This window comes from Triturus cristatus, chromosome 12, assembly GCF_964204655.1.
Source record: "Triturus cristatus chromosome 12, aTriCri1.1, whole genome shotgun sequence".
NCBI lineage: Eukaryota > Metazoa > Chordata > Amphibia > Caudata > Salamandridae > Triturus > Triturus cristatus.
Genome location: NC_140595.1, coordinates 840,340,833 through 840,358,357, shown reverse-complemented (window position 1 = coordinate 840,358,357; position 17,525 = coordinate 840,340,833). Strand labels below are relative to the sequence as shown.

General features: G+C 44.2%; 1 protein-coding gene across 1 annotated transcript in view; it reads right to left on the bottom strand.

Annotated features, from left to right (window-relative positions):
• Positions 1 to 944: 944 nt before the first annotated feature.
• PSMB6 (proteasome 20S subunit beta 6) overlaps positions 945 to 17,525 on the bottom strand; it is a 45,433-nt gene continuing 28,852 nt past the window's right edge. The window contains exons 4-6 of the mRNA XM_085639348.1: positions 14,157 to 14,286; positions 11,842 to 11,986; positions 945 to 1,212 (exon numbers count right to left, since the gene is read on the bottom strand). Of these exons, the coding sequence (XP_085495474.1) occupies positions 1,085 to 1,212; positions 11,842 to 11,986; positions 14,157 to 14,286 (403 nt within the window). The 3' untranslated portion in view covers positions 945 to 1,084. The remainder of the gene's footprint in view (positions 1,213 to 11,841; positions 11,987 to 14,156; positions 14,287 to 17,525) is intronic.

Below are 17,525 nucleotides of genomic sequence, written 5' to 3'. Positions count from 1 at the left end.
AAGCTCTCTATCGATCACTCATCTGAGTTTCCTAGCTATGACTGAGTACACTAGGGCTCCGCATAGCGCCATGATGCTCCTCGGAGTGAAAGCTGCATATTTAACAATTTTTATTTCAATTGTATTCAATTATTTTAGCACTAACCGTAAAAGGCAGATTTATTTATAATCAAATATAGAACATTACTCTATTGGAACCTGAAAGTAATGCTAATTGATGACATTATTTCAATGAATTACTAATAATTTAGGTTACAGGAATTATTTTTTAACCCTCGTACAAATTTATACATACCTAAAAAGGTAACTCTGTAAATTGAGGGGGGGAAAAGTAAATGCTAGGAAGTAAACATCAGATGGAAAGAAAATACAGTCAAAGCAAAGTGGGCGAAGTGAAAGTGATTCCCCCCCCTATAAAACCCTTTCTGCGAGGCCCTCCTACCATGAAAACACAATCTATTTGGCGACTTTAAGAAACCGGCTTTTTCCATCTGTGCCTAATCCATATCCGATATGAGCCCACCCGCTTTGTAATTCGAGGAGGCACAAGACCTAGTATTGTTTCATCAGCACATTCTGCAGGTTTTATTATAGCAGACAAAGCGGGGAACTGAGATCAGCTGGTAAGTGGACTTCTCTACAACTGGTATCAAAGACCAGCTACAAGTAATAACTAATTCATTTAGACAGCACTTCATTGCACAATTTTTGATTTCTCTACTTCAAGAAGTAGCCAAACTGTGACAGGACTGTGGAAAGAGATGGTGAAGGTCAGAGATAAAATGAAATACTGAAAAGGAAGAGATCCGTACAACCTATCAAGCCCTCGAATTACAGCCTAGCCCTCGCCCCACAGCACCCTCTCCAGAGCAGGCTTGGTTCTAAAGTACTTCAAGGCAGCTACACAAAAGTGACAGCAGATAGTTGTTCTGAAACACCATGGATACAGTTCGCGTCAAGTGTATTTATTTTAACACATCAAAATATCAAAATGAGTAACTCAAAAGATGGATGCAGATGGTCCAGCTGCACCACAGCAACAGCGAACATGGAACAAATGTTGGTAGCTAGGGGAGACAGTCTCTCAATCGATATTGAAACGAGGTAACTCGTGGCCAAGGATGACTTTGCGTTCGACGCCCGCTTCTGTAATCGCAGCCAAACGAATCACGCCACCACTGGAGCCATCTCGTTCCATTGCCAAAGCAACAGCTGCAAGAAAAATCAGACAACACAGCTTGAACCGAAGCTTTGCACAAGCCTGTAAATCATCTCTAGTAACGGCCAATAGACAGATCTCCCTGGCATCAGTCATGGTAGGGTAAACCGTGTAGGATAACCAGCATTCCCAACAATTCACGTAACACTAGGAATCAAATGTATCACTACTTCAGATTCAGACACAGACACACACACAGATTAAAGAAACATACACCAAAAGTCTGATTGCAGATTACATGGATTTTGATTTGAGTAAAATTAACCAGGAGTAAGTATTTAGAGCATACAGCTGTTCTGCTAAAGAGGTATGATGAACAAAATAATTGCTAATGCGGAATCAAACAACTATCAGTGTAATATACCAAATACAGGTTTGCATTTATATAGCGCTTGCTACCCCTGGTGGGGTGTTGGAAGTGTTTTTGGCGAGTAGCACGCTACTCCCAAACAGGATTAGTGAGGAAAATTAGTATAGTGACACTTGAAATTAATTTGAATTGGGGACATGCTAGTCTTATTTGGATTGAAAAGGCTAGTGGGGGGGGGGGGGGGGGGCAGAAGGGAAGGAGTTAGATTTTGTTGTTGTTTTAGAGCTCATAGCAGTAGGAGGCGGCTTGGGATGAGTAAAAAGGTAGGTAGAGGTGGAGAAGTAAAAGGGAGGTGGAGGGGAGAAGGGAGGTGGAGGGGGAGAAGTCAGAGAGGGTTTAGAAAGGGATGTTTTGGGGGATCAGAATAGTAAAAGGAGGCATGAGATGATGCAAGGAGGGGTGGAGTTGGGAAGTCTCTTAAGAGTTATTTTGGGGATGATAGTAGTATGGGGTTTGGGATGAATGAATGAGAGAGTGGAGGTAATGGATATATGGAGAGTGGTACAGGGTAAAAAATAGGGTAGTGCATTGGATATGCTGAATTAGAAGAAAAGCAATAAATATATAGATCCAAAATTAATAGATCCAGAAGTACATGAAAGGTATATAGATGCATAAAGGAAGGTAGCTGTCAAAAATAACAGTACTGATATTTCGTCATGTTACCGTGGAGGCTCAAATACCAGACGCAAGTGCTGTTTGTGGTAAAAGTGCCTAAATAATCGCAGACAGTGGAACTTATCAGGATCTGCTTCATTGAGCTTCTTTAAAAATTCAAGTTCTTTTAAGCCAATTTTTTGCATAAGTTCATTGTTCCTATGTGAGAATCTTTGCAGACAGATACATCGATTAACACCCGCCCCTCCCCCAACTTGAGCTCCACGGCCATATTTATGTTAGAATCTTGACAAAGAGGTTAAAAAGAAGACCCTTTCACCTAACCAAAGAAGGATAGCTTGATACACGGTCTAGATTTGTATAATCAATCAATCTTCCATAACAGTAAAATAAAAAAAGTATTTGACAACCGAAAGCCACGATCTTCGGTTTTGAAACATTCATTATCAAAACAGTTTAGTTTGTTGTGGTGTTCAAGTCTCCTTTGCTGGGGTATGCCAGATTATTTACTCTCACTCCACCAGTTTCCGTGCTAGGCCATCTGCATGATCTAATAATTTAGGGAAAACCACTAAAGAAATGGTGAACAGAAGTGGTGCCAGTGTCCAACCAGGTTATAAACTGTTCCCCGTACTTATTGCAGGGTAAAGTTCCCTTCCATTAAAGAACTTTACTTGCACCCAGGTGCAGGTGTACAATTCTATCAAGAAATGCAATGTTGTATTGTCAATTCCTAGTTATTGACATTTAGGCACTTCACGTCTTTTGTCGAAAGCCAAGCAGTAATCAACACAGCAGACAAATAGCTTGTTAACTGTTCAACTGTCACGGGTAGCAATACGTTTCATCCCAGGATATTGTCTGTAATAAAACAGTTAGTAGAATAAAATCTCAGAGTGAACTTTAAAAAAAAAAAAGATACAACAAAAACACCCACCTTTATGTGCATTCAGAAAGTATTGTTGGTAGAGATTTAGCAAAGAGGTGGCCATCATAAATTAGTAGTCCAAATATACGATTTTAAGGGCCTTCCAAAATACCAGTTCTATGCGGTGGGTGTAGGATGGACGCTTTCCAGGAGGAGGGTATCACCACAAAGGTCCATATATTAGTAAAGAGATACTTAATATGCTACACAAGCATGTGGGGTTGTCCCGGAGGAACGCAAATGGAATACTGTTCGGACCCAGAGCCCTTGACAAGTGACTTCACTTTATTAATAACAGCACCTTGCTTTGAGAAATGTTATGTTGGATAACGCAAGTTGGCGGTGCCCAGTTAATTGTATGATTAGTAGAGTAGAAGTTTAGTGTGAAAGGTTTCCAGGTGTGAAAAGGAATGTTAAAGAGTAGCTAGTAACACTACAGTTCAGTCCTGTGACTATTAACAGCCTTGAGTCTTTGATGCGATCACACAAGTGTGCTCAGATGCTATCTGATGTCTGTCCTATAATGTTAAGTGCTTGTTGACTATAATCTTCTTTGGTTTTTTATGCTCGTATCATAATGAAGATAGTGGTAACTTTGGAAGAGACATCTGTTGCTGACTTTTTGCCCCCACTATCAACCTGCTAAAATTTCTTTGTCACCCACTTCATGAAAGCGATTTACAGGTTGGTCATAACATACTTAAAAAGAGTTCTTTCAACTTTGAGGCATGACGATGAAAGGTTTTGGAATCGTTAAATTGCTGGTGTATGTTAGTCATGAAATTACAAGTGAAAAGAAGTCACATGGCTAGATAAGCCCACATTTTTACAAACGGTTGGAGGATTGCGTTTGCTTTCTCTGCTGCAGGAAAGCATTTCCCATTTGGAACGGTCATGAAACTCGGACACGTAAGAAGGTATAGTTCAAAATTTTGCTTCCACCATGTGAGAAATAGGGCGACTGGGGCAATAATGACCATTTAAGCGTTAGAAGCCCAGTTCGTATATGGTTGAAAATATCACTTTGTGGCACATTGATGATTGGAATTAAATAATAGGGACATAAATTAGTGAATCTAGTGAACCCAATGTTTTAGAACTAGGGTCATGTTTAGGTCAATTAACATTGTCGCCCCCAGTCATTATTAAAGAATCCAAGTGTTTGATTTCCCAGAAAACAGATTTTAAGACAGACCTACTTTTAAAAACTACTGGGGGGAAAAAGAAACATTAATAATTAACAGTTTCTGAGCAGACAGGTTGCCATGTGTGGTCTCAAGCATGACAGGAGCATACATGTTGTTTCCTTAATACCCATGGTACAAAGTACCAGGGTGAGAAGACTGCCGCTAGCTCGGTCACGTGAGGCCTTTGAAGCAAAGTTTTGTATTTGACAAAAGGTATTAACAGGAAAGTTAGTCGGCTTCCAGGATTCTTGCAGACAGATTACAGAACAAGAATACACATCAAGTTCTCTTCACCCAATTAACAGAACAAGAATACACATCAAGTTCTCTTCACCCAATTTTAGTAGCTGATCTATGCGAGCAATGTTCGAAAAGTAACATTTAAACAGAACTTCAAGAGAGTTGGGAGCACTTGGATTATACCAGGAGTCTTGAACAATCCTTAAATGAAGGGAGCTGGTGAAAAGTTCGATCCTGCTGCCCGTGAGAGATTCATGGATAGAGCAGTTATTTATATGCACTCATTGAGCTCTGCTTACAGTGGCTACTAGGTCATAGACTTCTTTGTAAAGTAAGAACTCTCGGTCTCTTAAAGTTAAACTATTCCCACTGTGGCTTGAAAAAAAGGTGCACTGTTTTATAGTGCACGAGGAAGTCCAGCTTAAAATAGAAGGCCAATTGGATTTAGGGACCCCCCCCCCCCCCCCATTTCACAAGTTTCTGGGGCTTAAAAAGTCGTATAGTTTCTTGGATTTCATTTGCTCATGTATACCAGATAATAGAATATTAGAGTGAAAACACCACTCTAGCCATTTTTATAATGAAAAAAGCAGGGAAAAGAGATCCAATAATTTAGGATTTCAGAGAAAAACTATTCCTGCCGTTTGTGTGTTAAGTACCCTGATTCAAACAACAGATCCATGACGTGGAGGCGGGTGCGACTTTGGACACAACACCTATAAAGGAGAAGAAAGTGCTCTACCCGGTTACCAGTTCTCCTTCATGGAAATCTCCAAATAGGTCATATGCCTTACATGGTCCCTGTTAAAGGCAGGATCCAAGAGCACTTTCAAAAGAGGCAAACACACGTCACTGATGAGCTTTGACAAAGAGCGGTATAGGTAGGTTTTCAAGTGACAGAACAATGTGTTGGAGGTACACTGTGGTTACAATTTAAAACTGTTCCGGGGTGGGTATGGTCGTGAATCAACCAAGTCCAACCACAAAAATAAGGAAGAAGAAATAAAATATATATATATATATATATATATATATATATATATATATATATATATATATATATATATATATATATATATATGTATATGTATATGTATTGGGTCTAGGTTAAGGTACTAGAGATGGGGGGAGACAGCAAAAGTGTCTCTTGTTGCCCTCACACACCCCGAAGGATGTCATGCTTCATCATCGGGCTGTGCGCCTCGTCGGGCCGGCGGTGCAATGCCCTATGGGTCCCCCGAAGGGTCTCTTTAGCGGAGATCTTTTAGAGAGCTGCCGATGGGTGCATGTGGGTATGTGGAGGGAGAGTACCGGGGTCAGTGGTGAGGGTAGTGTGTGCAAAGATAAAAATACCTAAGGGTTGCCTAAGGGAGTACTTTAATAAAGAGGTACCCTTGGTACAATAAAAAACGTGAGTAAATTGTTACCTTTCAAGACGTAATGTGTCTATGGTAGCTGGAAAAAAATGGTCGACATGTTTCGCGCCTTAAGTGGTCAAAGTGATCCCTGGCGTTTCATCAGGACCAGTAGTGGTGAGTAATGTGGAAGGGGTGCACAGACTAAGTGTAGTGGGAGAGGTAATAATCACTCTCTCACTGGGCAACAGGCGTCAGGACCGGGCAGGTTTCCAGTGCCGTCACCTGAGTAACCCCCCTAGATGGTGTGGGCCTCCTACGCCGCTTAAAACTCAAGGAGTAATCCCAACTTTTTTTTAGGTCTAGTGCAAAGGGGGCACAACAGACTCCTTAATCACACACTACCTGGTTAGGAGACACTAAAACACCCCCCTGTTGCCCAGTGAGAGAGTGATTATTACCTCTCCCACTACACTTAGTCTGTGCACCCCTTCCACATTACTCACCACTACTGGTCCTGATGAAACGCCAGGGATCACTTTGACCACTTAAGGCGCGAAACATGTCGACCATTTTTTTCCAGCTACCATAGACACATTACGTCTTGAAAGGTAACAATTTACTCACGTTTTTTATTGTACCAAGGGTACCTCTTTATTAAAGTACTCCCTTAGGTATTTTTATCTTTGCACACACTACCCTCACCACTGACCCCGGTACTCTCCCTCCACATACCCGCATGCACCCATCGGCAGCTCTCTAAAAGATCTCCGCTAAAGAGACCCTTCGGGGGACCCGTAGGGCATTGCACCGCCGGCCCGACGAGGAGCACAGCCCGATGAAGCATGACATCCTTCGGGGTGTGTGAGGGCAACAAGAGACACTTTTGCTGTCTCCCCCCATCTCTAGTACCTAGACCCAATACCTATATATATATTTTTTCTTCTTCCTTATTTTTGTGGTTGGACTTGGTTGATTCACGACCATACCCACCCCGGAACAGTGCCTTCTAGTGATTATCTACAATTTAAAACCTACAACGCACTCAAGTGTGGCAGTAAGTCTCATCTTCACTAACAGACCACATAAGCACACAAGCATTGGCAATGCCAATAGGTCTGGGTTTAAAGGAATGCTTTATGGTAATGGGAAGGATCACAAGTAGATAGCATGGCAATAGATATGCATCAGTGTGGAAGCAATTAATTTTAGAACAACATTGGTGTAGATTAAAAGGTCAAGGGACAGTTGCACTGTCAAAACCAGACCCAAAATCCATGTAGGTTAATGGTTGGCTTCTTACACTCTGTGCTGCTGCCAGAGAAAACCCTATAATTTATCAAAGACACTTTAATAGCATTACAATGTCATGTGTGTGCCCCTCTAAGTTCACGCTCCGGTAGCTAGATAAACAAGCACCTTTTTGTGGAAGCACAAATTCTGCCAATCAAAACATGCACGCCCAGCTTCCAACATGGGGGCGGAGCCAAGTCCCTCTAAAGATGATTCTCACATAATGGTCTGGCAGCCACTGTGCTGTCAAACCAGCTCATAAAGACTGAATCTCTCATGAGCCACAAATCTGCAGGCACAGATGCAAATACAGCAGGGAAAGCTATGGACTGGTCATATTTTTGGAAATCAGAATCTACCCCTCGATGAAACCCACCACACATCCTGTAGTTATTCAAGAACCTTTTAAACAAAGGTGACCACAACAAAACAAGCATTGGCATAGCCAATAGGTCTCGCTTTTGGGACCTTATAAGTGTTTAGCCATGCAACAGTTGACGTTGTTGCACCCAATGATATTGTGCTGCATAACGGCAAGCTGCGAACCTGATAAGTGTTAGGACAGAGTAAGGGGCAGGGGGGGTTAAGCACGGTGAGCTTTGAACCGGATGATCTGTTTTAGAACAGAGCGGGGAGCAGGGGGGTAAGCACGGTAAGCTTTGAACCGGATGATCAGTGTTAGGACAGAGCGGGGGGCAGAGGGGGTAAGCACGGCGAGCTTTGAACCTGATGTTAAGTGTTAGGACAGGGCAGAGGGGGTAAGCACTACGTATTAAGGGTAAAGTGGCCACTGCTATGACATACCTAAAGCTGCTGGTTGAGAAGCTTGCAATGGACCCAGCCTCTCTTCCCCTCCCCTCTGAAAAAAGGGGGGTGGGTGGGGGGGGGGGAAAGGAAGAGAAGAGCTGCCGAGTGAAGCTGCTGGCAGACTGACCTTGAAGCCTAGGGGTGGGGGCCAGAAGAGCGAGCAGCCCGGAGTAGAAAGGGAGACAGGGACACTGGTTTTCAAGAACTGAAACGCACTGTTCATGCCCTATTGACAAACTTCCATGGCATGAATAGTGACGAGGCTTGCAAACAGGAGCAGTTTCCCTCTTCCCTGTCCAAAGGGAGGGGTCGAGAGGGGAAAGAGCAGGCAGGAGAAGTTCTGCGGAATGCAGAGTGCGGAGAGAACAGCCAGGGCCTGTGACCCATGACGAGAGAGGAAAGCCATATGGTGCCTCTGCTCGCAAGCGCGTGCCCGCGCACATGCACTCAAGCTCTAGGCCACAGTGGTAGCATTTTCTGAAGCCCTTACTAAAAGTCTCATCAGAGCACAGCACATGCGCTGCTCAAGGCTTGACCTAAACATCTACTCGGGTCCGTCAAACATCGTCAGGGGCACAGTTGTAAGAAAAATCAATGGCTCCCACATTGGATGAAGGGAATAAAGGATCCCATGTCTAACAGGATGTGTTTATTTTCCAAACTTCCAAATCTTGTATCCAGATTAACCTTTCAAAATGTTTCTCTTGATCGGATATGCAAGACTAATATCTAAAAACTACTAAACAGATGTACAGTAAACCATAAAAATTAGGTCAAGTAAGAATGCCAAGTCAGTAGTAGGTATTTTGAGTAAAAGCACATAAAATGTTAAAACGTTATCTAACAGATTCTCAAGGAACTTCACGTACATACAGTAAGTTTAAAAGATCTTACTTATTAATCCGTATGCACCACAGTTTGAGATATCAGTCTTTACTAGGTGCACGCCAACCTCAAGTTTGTGTAATTCAGCAACGGCCACAGCCATTTTACCCTATGTATGGCATATGTCACTCAAAGGAACAAAAAGTGTCTCACCCGCTACCCCGTTTGAGCAACTGTAGCACGGTATAGTGTGACCATATGGAATGGCCTAATGAAAGGTATAGCATTTCAACAGTAGAATGCCAAACCTAAACTTAAAAGTACAAAACTCGTCAACACTGGCTACATTGTATCTAGTTACAGCTCACTTAGGTAGGCATTTTCAGGTTAGAAAGGTTTTGGTCAGTCTCATGTGGGTGGTACCCAAGAAAACCGCCCTGTGGACATGACCTACTTGTGTCACGTAAAATTGAACATAATTATGTTCAGCAGTTTTTACTACAGCAATGACTAAAAATTAATGAGACCCAAAATGAAAAATGCTTATATCTGACAATTCCACTGTCACAATGAGTGCCCAAGACCAGGAGGAGGACTTCACTGACTATTTTCCCCCTTATGTTTCCCCCGTGCTTTATTTTCAGTCGCCATGGGAACCGCTGGAGGAAGAGCCTCTCGTCCCCTACAATTACGCACCTTCCAGCGGAAGCAACCCGACCCAAGGGACATCGTCACATGCACCAATAGAATGTCAGGAGAGCAAGGCCTTATCAGGAATGGCATCGGCGACGGGAGGTGTGTCGTCATTGCTGAGGAACCTGGAAGCGAGGACAAGCCGAGAAACCAGTCCCCGACCGGAGGACCAGACGGGCTGGAAAACCCCACGATTGCTGTTCCCGAGAGACCGAAAAGGGGAGAGACGCCGAACTGTTCCAGAGACCACCAGCAATTACTCCAGGGTTGGGAGATGGACCTCCTCCGGTACCGCGTTCAAGCCAGCCACGCTCCTGGATGAGCATGGCTCCCTGAGGTACGTGCCCGTGTGAGGGGATGGTTCACTAGAGCAGGCTCTGGAGTGAGCAAACCAACGCGCAGAGCTGGGGCGCCTGAGGAGAACTGACGGGGTATTTATGTTGTTTAAAGCTTAAAGCCGCCAACAGCTCGCGACCACTGATGATGGTTGGGGTGTTTCTCCCTCACACCTTTCCCAGAGTTAAAAAAAAAAAAAAAAAAAAAAAGAATAGGAAGGAAAGCCCAATTAAAACGTGGTCTTTTTTTTCCCTTCTTTATTTTTTTTTTTGTGCGTTCGCCTGTCTTGCTGAGGAAAAGCTCCACGCCAGCCCTACTTCTGGAGTGATGAAGGAAAAGGGGATTAAAAGCACACCATTCCCGAGTGATCTTGTGTTGTAAAACATTAAAAGACTACTGGTGTTATAAACAATACCCTCTCTGCCTCTCACTATGTATTTACACCCCCCCACCCCCAAACTTTCTCACCGATTAAGGCATCTGCACCAAGCAGTTTGGCTACATGTGCCAATTGTGAGCAAACATTCATGCACTTTTAAGAGCCATGAAACAATTGTTCAATTGTAATTGAATTTAGATGTACATGAAAACAATTTAGAAGCCTGGCCACGCAAAAGTTAAGTTTCTACCTGGCAACTTGGTTTCAACCTACCTGCCCATACACCAGGGGGCCGATTCTGATCCTGGACTTTTATTTTACATACAAATCAGATCCGTATTTCCATACAAATCGTACAAGTCCCTTCCAACCCGTCAAGTACGATTCGTACGGGAAAAATACATAAAGATCGGCCCGATCCTTACAAAATCGGATCGGGAAAAGCTGTACGACACGGACTTGTAAAAAAGACCATACAATTTGTAAAAAGGCTGTACAACCCGTCAAGTACGATTCGTACCGGGTTGTCAGCATGCGATCTGTATGGAAAATGGCCTGTATACGGGGGAACGACTCGTACCGGGCTACGAAGCGAACCCCTATATGCCTCGTACCCTGGTATGACTCGTTCTAGGGGTACGACTCGTACCGGGGTATGGGTCGTACCGGGGTATGGGTCGTACCGGGGTATGGGTCGTATAGGGGTATGGGTCGTACAGGGGTCCCCCCACATGAGAGGCGTGTGTATGGATCGTACCCCAACATCGCGCATGTACGCACCGTACATATGCGATTTTGGGGTCCACACCGTACATACGCACTTTTGGGGTACGGTGCGTACACGACCAGTACCCCTTCAGCGCGTATATACGCACCGTACCCCACTTTCCGTGTCATCGTTACGCACCGTACATGCGCACCGTACCCCTGTATTCATGGGGTGTACGACGCGTACATGGGGGGCCTGTCTCATACTGTTTTCGGGGCGTACAATGTTTTCCCGGCACTTTTTGGCTCCTGTAAAAAAAAATTTAAAAAAGAGCCGTACGGAGTGCCGTTTGAACGAATCGTACTTGACGGGTTGTAAACTGCTGCCGGGAATACATGTGAACGTCGCGTACAGGGCAATCCGAATCGGAATCGCTTGTATACACGAGTTGTATGGTCTTTTTTACAATTTGTATGGAGAGCGTCTATTTGTACTTCCTAGGTTGTAGGGGAATACTTACAAGTACGAGTTGTATGGGGAAAACGCTCCATACCACGATTTGTACAGCGTTTTTCCAGGATCGGAATCGGCCCCCAGATGTTTAAAAATCGGTCTGTATGACGGTTGCCAGTGAATGTGGTCATATTGGAAGTAACTCACATAGTTTGACTCCTGAAAATTTCACACGCATCAATTTAAAGACCCCCACCCCAAAAAATACCCCTCATGAACAGTGAACACAACAGGTAACTTGAATTGGTCCACTGTCTGCAAGTATCATAAATCTCTTCTGAACTTCGTCCCAATGTGCATACAGTTAAAAAAAAAAAAAAAAAAAAAAAAAACGCTAAGAACACGGCACGGAGAGAATGAAAAACTCACCGTTGGCAGTAAACTTCAAGCACTCTTCTTTTGTCATTCCTGGCTTGTAAGAGGAGTCCACAAAACCATAGATGTAGGAACTGCCGGAGCCACCAATGGAAAAGGGTTGACGCACCATCATTCCACCCATGGGAACACTATAAACCTGCAAACAGAAAAGACAACTGACTCACGTTTGGACCAACAGATGTTTAAGGCAGTACCTGCAGAAGATTTACTCCAGTACAGGCATGGAATACCTACATTTAGAAGTTTGTAGCAGTTGATCTGGTCACATTATTCATTTCTGTAAGAACTGTGATCTTAAAGCAGCAGATAGCATATTGCGTGGCTGCATGTACAGACGGGATTTCTACATTTTAACCACTCTTGGAGCTCACACAAAGCCACCGCCTACAAAGAGGAAACATGGTTCGCTCCAGCTCTGTTATTGAGAAGCCCACACACATTGCGAACTCCTGGCTAACCCAGGACATTTTTCTGGACAACCTCAAGATTGGACATATTCTGTCCCAGCCGACATGCCTACAATAGATCCAGCCGACCATGCCAACTTGCTATAACCACCTCCCATTTGTTGTAAAAAAAATAAAAATCATTGAGAAGGCAGCCGGCATACAGTAACAAAGCACAAATTCAAGAATAATCTCTTTCAAGACTATCAATCGGGGTTCAGAACACACTGCAGTATTGAAACAGCCATGGTCCAAGTAGTCAGTGACACCCTCTTCCTCAATACCAAAAAACAACCTCCTGGTCCTGTTCGACCTCTCAGCAGCTTTCAACATAGTCAACCGTTCAGCAATCATCCACACCCTGAAAGCTTGCATGGGCGCTGCTGGCACAGTCCTGCAATGGTTCCCATCCTACCCCAGTAACAGAGAGCAACTTGTTCACATAAGAACAACCAATCTCTCCAGTCAGCTGCGGCATCCCCATGACTCCATCCGGTCACCCATCATCACCACGCATCATTATCTTTTATATGGAATAACTGGGAGCCATCCCTGCAGACAACGTCAATATCCATCAGCATATGGATGACAACTCAAAATCCCCTCAACCAATGACCGAATCAAAGCCTGCTCCACATACCTCCAAACCTGGACGTCAAACTACGGGATGTAAACCTCACAAAGACACCATCACTCCTGTTTACCAACAATGCAAAACGCACTCCGATTCACTCATGACTCCAACTTACAACGAACGGGCTTCACACCCCAACTGACAAACAGGCCAGATAACGGATTCACCCATGACTAGAACCGCTCTTTTAGAACACGTTGCCATAAAGACTAACACAGACTGGCTCCAACTCACTCCCTTAGAAAGTGGAAAATGTTCTCCCAAGCAAATGACAGTTCAAGCCCTAGTCCTCTCCAACCTATATAGAGGCAACACCCCAAACAAAGGAATCTCAGTGGCTGCCCTCACTTTCCAGAAAGGGTTCCTTCATGTAGAAGAACAACTCATCAAGTGGCCCAAAAACAAAAAAAGAAAAATCCAACTATATTGCCCTAACACCAAAGACCTACACTGAATACACTGGCAAAGCAGGATCATCTCCAAGATCAGCTGCATCACTTAAAAGGCCCTCGACTCGAAGACTCCTGTATGCAGCTAACAAATTAACAATATCTGGAAGTCAAAACCAGACAAGGAGCTCCAACAACGCCACATAGGAAGCTAAATACTGCAGGAAGGAAAAACCACGCCACCTCACTCTATGCCCCCACGATATGGAGCAACATATCCCCCCAATATCAGAAAAGCACCAACTCTCCTACAACTCAGGAACAACTCGAACACTTGCATCTTCAAGAAGCACTACAAATAAAACTTACTTTTAACCTATTTCACTGGCACAACCTCCTCCATCCGGCCCACCCACCCGCTCATGTATCCCAATTGGGGTTTACCCCCATACAGTGCTTCGCTGCTAGCCCACTAAGTTTGTGCTATGGAAATACCGAAACATTCCAGGATTATTGTGAAATGTGTACTTGAACAGAACATGGAGGCCAGGAAGCAGATATTACGAGTGCAGAAACTAAAAGCCAAACCTATAATGGATAAGAATTAGGCAGATAATTGGATAATGTGGTGGATACCAGCCAATTTGGCAGGATTTTAATGAAATGTATGGATTTTACTGGGATTCCACAATAACAGAATAAAGTTTTTTGATTATTGCAAGCACCTAAATTCGATGTAGTCTTTTTAAAAAAAATTTTTTTAACTCCTAAAAAGGCCTCGCCCTCCGCCCCCCGCCCCCCCTCCCCATATTGACAAGGCTCAGTGACTGCTCTTACCTGGCCTCCTTTCCTGGAGTCCCAACCAGCTACGAGAATCCCTGCCATGAGCTCTTCTCGGTACCTGTAGCACATCTCCTTGAAGAGGTTGGCAGCGGTGTGCACCAAAGGCGGCTCGCCGAGCTCAATGCTAACAATAGAGAACAGGACAGTCATTAGTAGATAAAGACACAGATAGGTCTTTCCCAGAGGGACAGCAACTTTACTTGTTAACGCCACTACATGGAAAGGCAGAACTTGTGATAAGGATTTTACAGGACTTCACCCTTATAAAAATGTACAATGTCACTGGTTGAACAACAAGTACAGAGTTCCCATTAATAGTTTTTAGTTAGCATTATAAAACTGGACTATTCTAGCAATTATGAAATAGGAATTAGTATCTACGGTACACAAAACTGCCTTACCAGAGCACTGAAGAACAATTGTTACTTACCTGTAAACAGGTGGTTCTCCAGTATTGGTGTCTTTCATAGATTCACATGCTTGAATATTCCCCGTCGTCGGAGTGGGAGTCCCACGGTAAATAAAATAGCAATATATATATATATATATATATATATATATATATATATATATATATATATAGTAAAAAATATATACATAAGTAATCATATAATTAGCGCATGTAGGTGTAAAACACACATAGTGTACCTATAAGAGAAAACTCCATAGGAATACAATGGAGAGAGACAAAAGACCTTTGTAGTCTATCTCTGTCATTATGTAAGTCCGAACTCCAGCCAATCAGGCGTCAGCCCCTCTCTAGAACCTTCTCCTCAGAGCTTCTCACCTCAGATTTTCGTAGCACAAGAGTGACTGTAAAGTGCATGAGGAGAAGAGAGCCTCTGAAGGGAGGAGGGAGGGTCGCATGTGAATCTATGAAAGACACCAATACTGGAGAACCACCTGTTTACAGGTAAGTAACAATTGTTCTTCTCCAGTATTAGGGTGTCTTTCATAGATTCACATGCTTGAATATAGAATAGCTAGCAGTAACAATCACCATTGTTTCCATGCCAAAATAGATTCAACATATATAGATAATCAATCTTCTTATGCATAAAAACAGTATTGAACAACTGTAACATTGTAAATGCATAATATACATATATGGAAACAATATGGAGGCGGGAGGAAGAGGCTCACCTTACTTAAAAAGATTGCGCAGCACTGCCTGTCCCACTGCAGCATCCTCCTCGCTTAAAGTTGCCAAGCAGTAGTGCTTAGTAAACGTGTGTCTGGTCGACCACGTAGCTGCTCTGCAGATGTGTTGCAAAGATACTCCAGCAAATAAGGCAGTAGATGATGATACTGCCCTAGTGGAGTGTGCCCTCACTGGAGACTGCAGAGGCTTATTTGCCCTTTGGTGACAAAAGACAATAGCTGCCGAGATCCAGCGTGCAATCGTTGGTTTAGTAACCTGACGTCCTTTATGACAGCGTCCATATGCTATAAAAAGTTGATCGGATTTCCTGAAAGAAGCTGTCTTACTGATGTAGAACTTAAGACACCGCTTGACGTCCAAAGAATGTAATCTTTGTTCTGCAGGTGTCTGAGGATTGGCAAAAAAGGTCTTTAATATTACTGGCTCATTAATGTGAAAGTCAGTAGGCACCTTGGGTAGAAATGATGGATTGGTGCGTAACACTGCAGCATCCGGTTTGAACTGCAGGAACGGAGGTTTGATGGTAAAAGCATGGAGGTCACTGACACGACGAGAAGACGTTAGTGCCAGAAGTAGAGCTACTTTCCAAGTGAGATATTTTAGGTCGGCCTTGTGAATGGGCTCAAACGAAGGTCTCATCAATTGTGCCAACACAACGTTGAGGTGCCACAACGGAGGAGGACGCCGAACTGGCGGAAATTTCCGGAATAGGCCCTTAAAGAATTGGCGGATTATTCTTGAGGAACAAAGGGAACTTGATCCATCTTGCCGGAAACGGGAAATGGCTGCTAGAAAAACCCTTAGGGTTGCATGCGACAGTCCAGAACTGGCTAGGTGCAAGAAGAATGGTAGCAATTGCTCTGCCGTGGAATGTATCGGATGAACTCCGTTAGCAGCACACCAATGGCAGAATCGTTTCCATTTAAACTTGTACGTCCTGATTGTAGAAGGTGCTCTTGCCTGGGCCAAAATATCCCTACAATCCTGGGGGATGTCTAGGTGGGCGAACTCATGGTGTTCAGGTTCCATGCTGATAAGCTCAGTGAGGAGGGATTTGGATGACAAATTCTCCCTTCGCTCATTGTGAGCAGATCCGTCCGATGTTGCAGGAGGATTGGCTGGCATTGGGACAGGAGGAGCAGTTCTGAGAACCACGCTTGCCGTGGCCAGCGCGGGGCTATTAGGATCAGGTGGCAAGGTTGTCTCCTCATCTTCCAAAGAACCCGAGGTATGAGGGGTATTGGAGGAAAGGCGTACGCAAATAGATTGCACCAGTTTATCAAAAGGGCATTCCCTTGTGATTGCTTGTGGGGATGCCAGCTTGCGTAATTTCGGCATTTCCGGTTCTCCGGCGTGGCAAAGAGATCGAGTTGCGGACGGCCCCATAGTTGGAATATCCTCTCTAGAGTGGGTCGACGAGGAGGACCTGCTTAGGGAATCCGCTAGGACATTGGATACTCCTGGCAGGTGGACTGCCGTAAGCAAGATCTGATGACTGAGAGACCAGTTCCAAATTCTTTGAGCTAGCCTGGAGAGACTTGGGGATTTTGTTCCGCCCTGTTTGTTGACATAGTGCATACAGGTTGTGTTGTCTGTCTGTATTAGCACTGACTCTCCTTGGAGCAAAGGCAGAAACGATTTTAGAGCCAGAAAAATCGCCATGAGCTCCAACTTGTTGATGTGCCAAGATCTTTGATGTGTGGACCATCTTCCCTTCACAGAGAGATCCTCCAAATGAGCGCCCCATCCTTCCAATGAGGCGTCTGTTGTGAGTGTTCTGTCCGGTGGCAGCGACAGAAAGGACATGCCTTCCGTCAAGTTGGCTGGAATTGCCCACCATGCGAGTGCTGACTTCATCTGATCTGTGACACATATCATGTCGTGGAAAGATCCCGTTACCTGACGCCACTGAGCATCCAGAGCTTCCTGTATAGGACGTGTCCTCAGCCGGCAATGAGGGATCAAGGCAATGGATGACGACGCCATCCCCAGAAATGATTTTAATAGTCTCACAGAAACTGACTCTCTTGATCTGATCAGAGCCACCAGTCGCAGCATCTTTTTGAGACGCTCCTGGGAGAGGAATGCCTTCGCTGACACAGTCTCCAGAGTTGCGCCCAGGAAATCTCTTTGTTGGTACGGATGAAGTTGGGATTTTTCCACATTTACGGACAGGCGTAAAGAGCGAAACACGTTCTGGC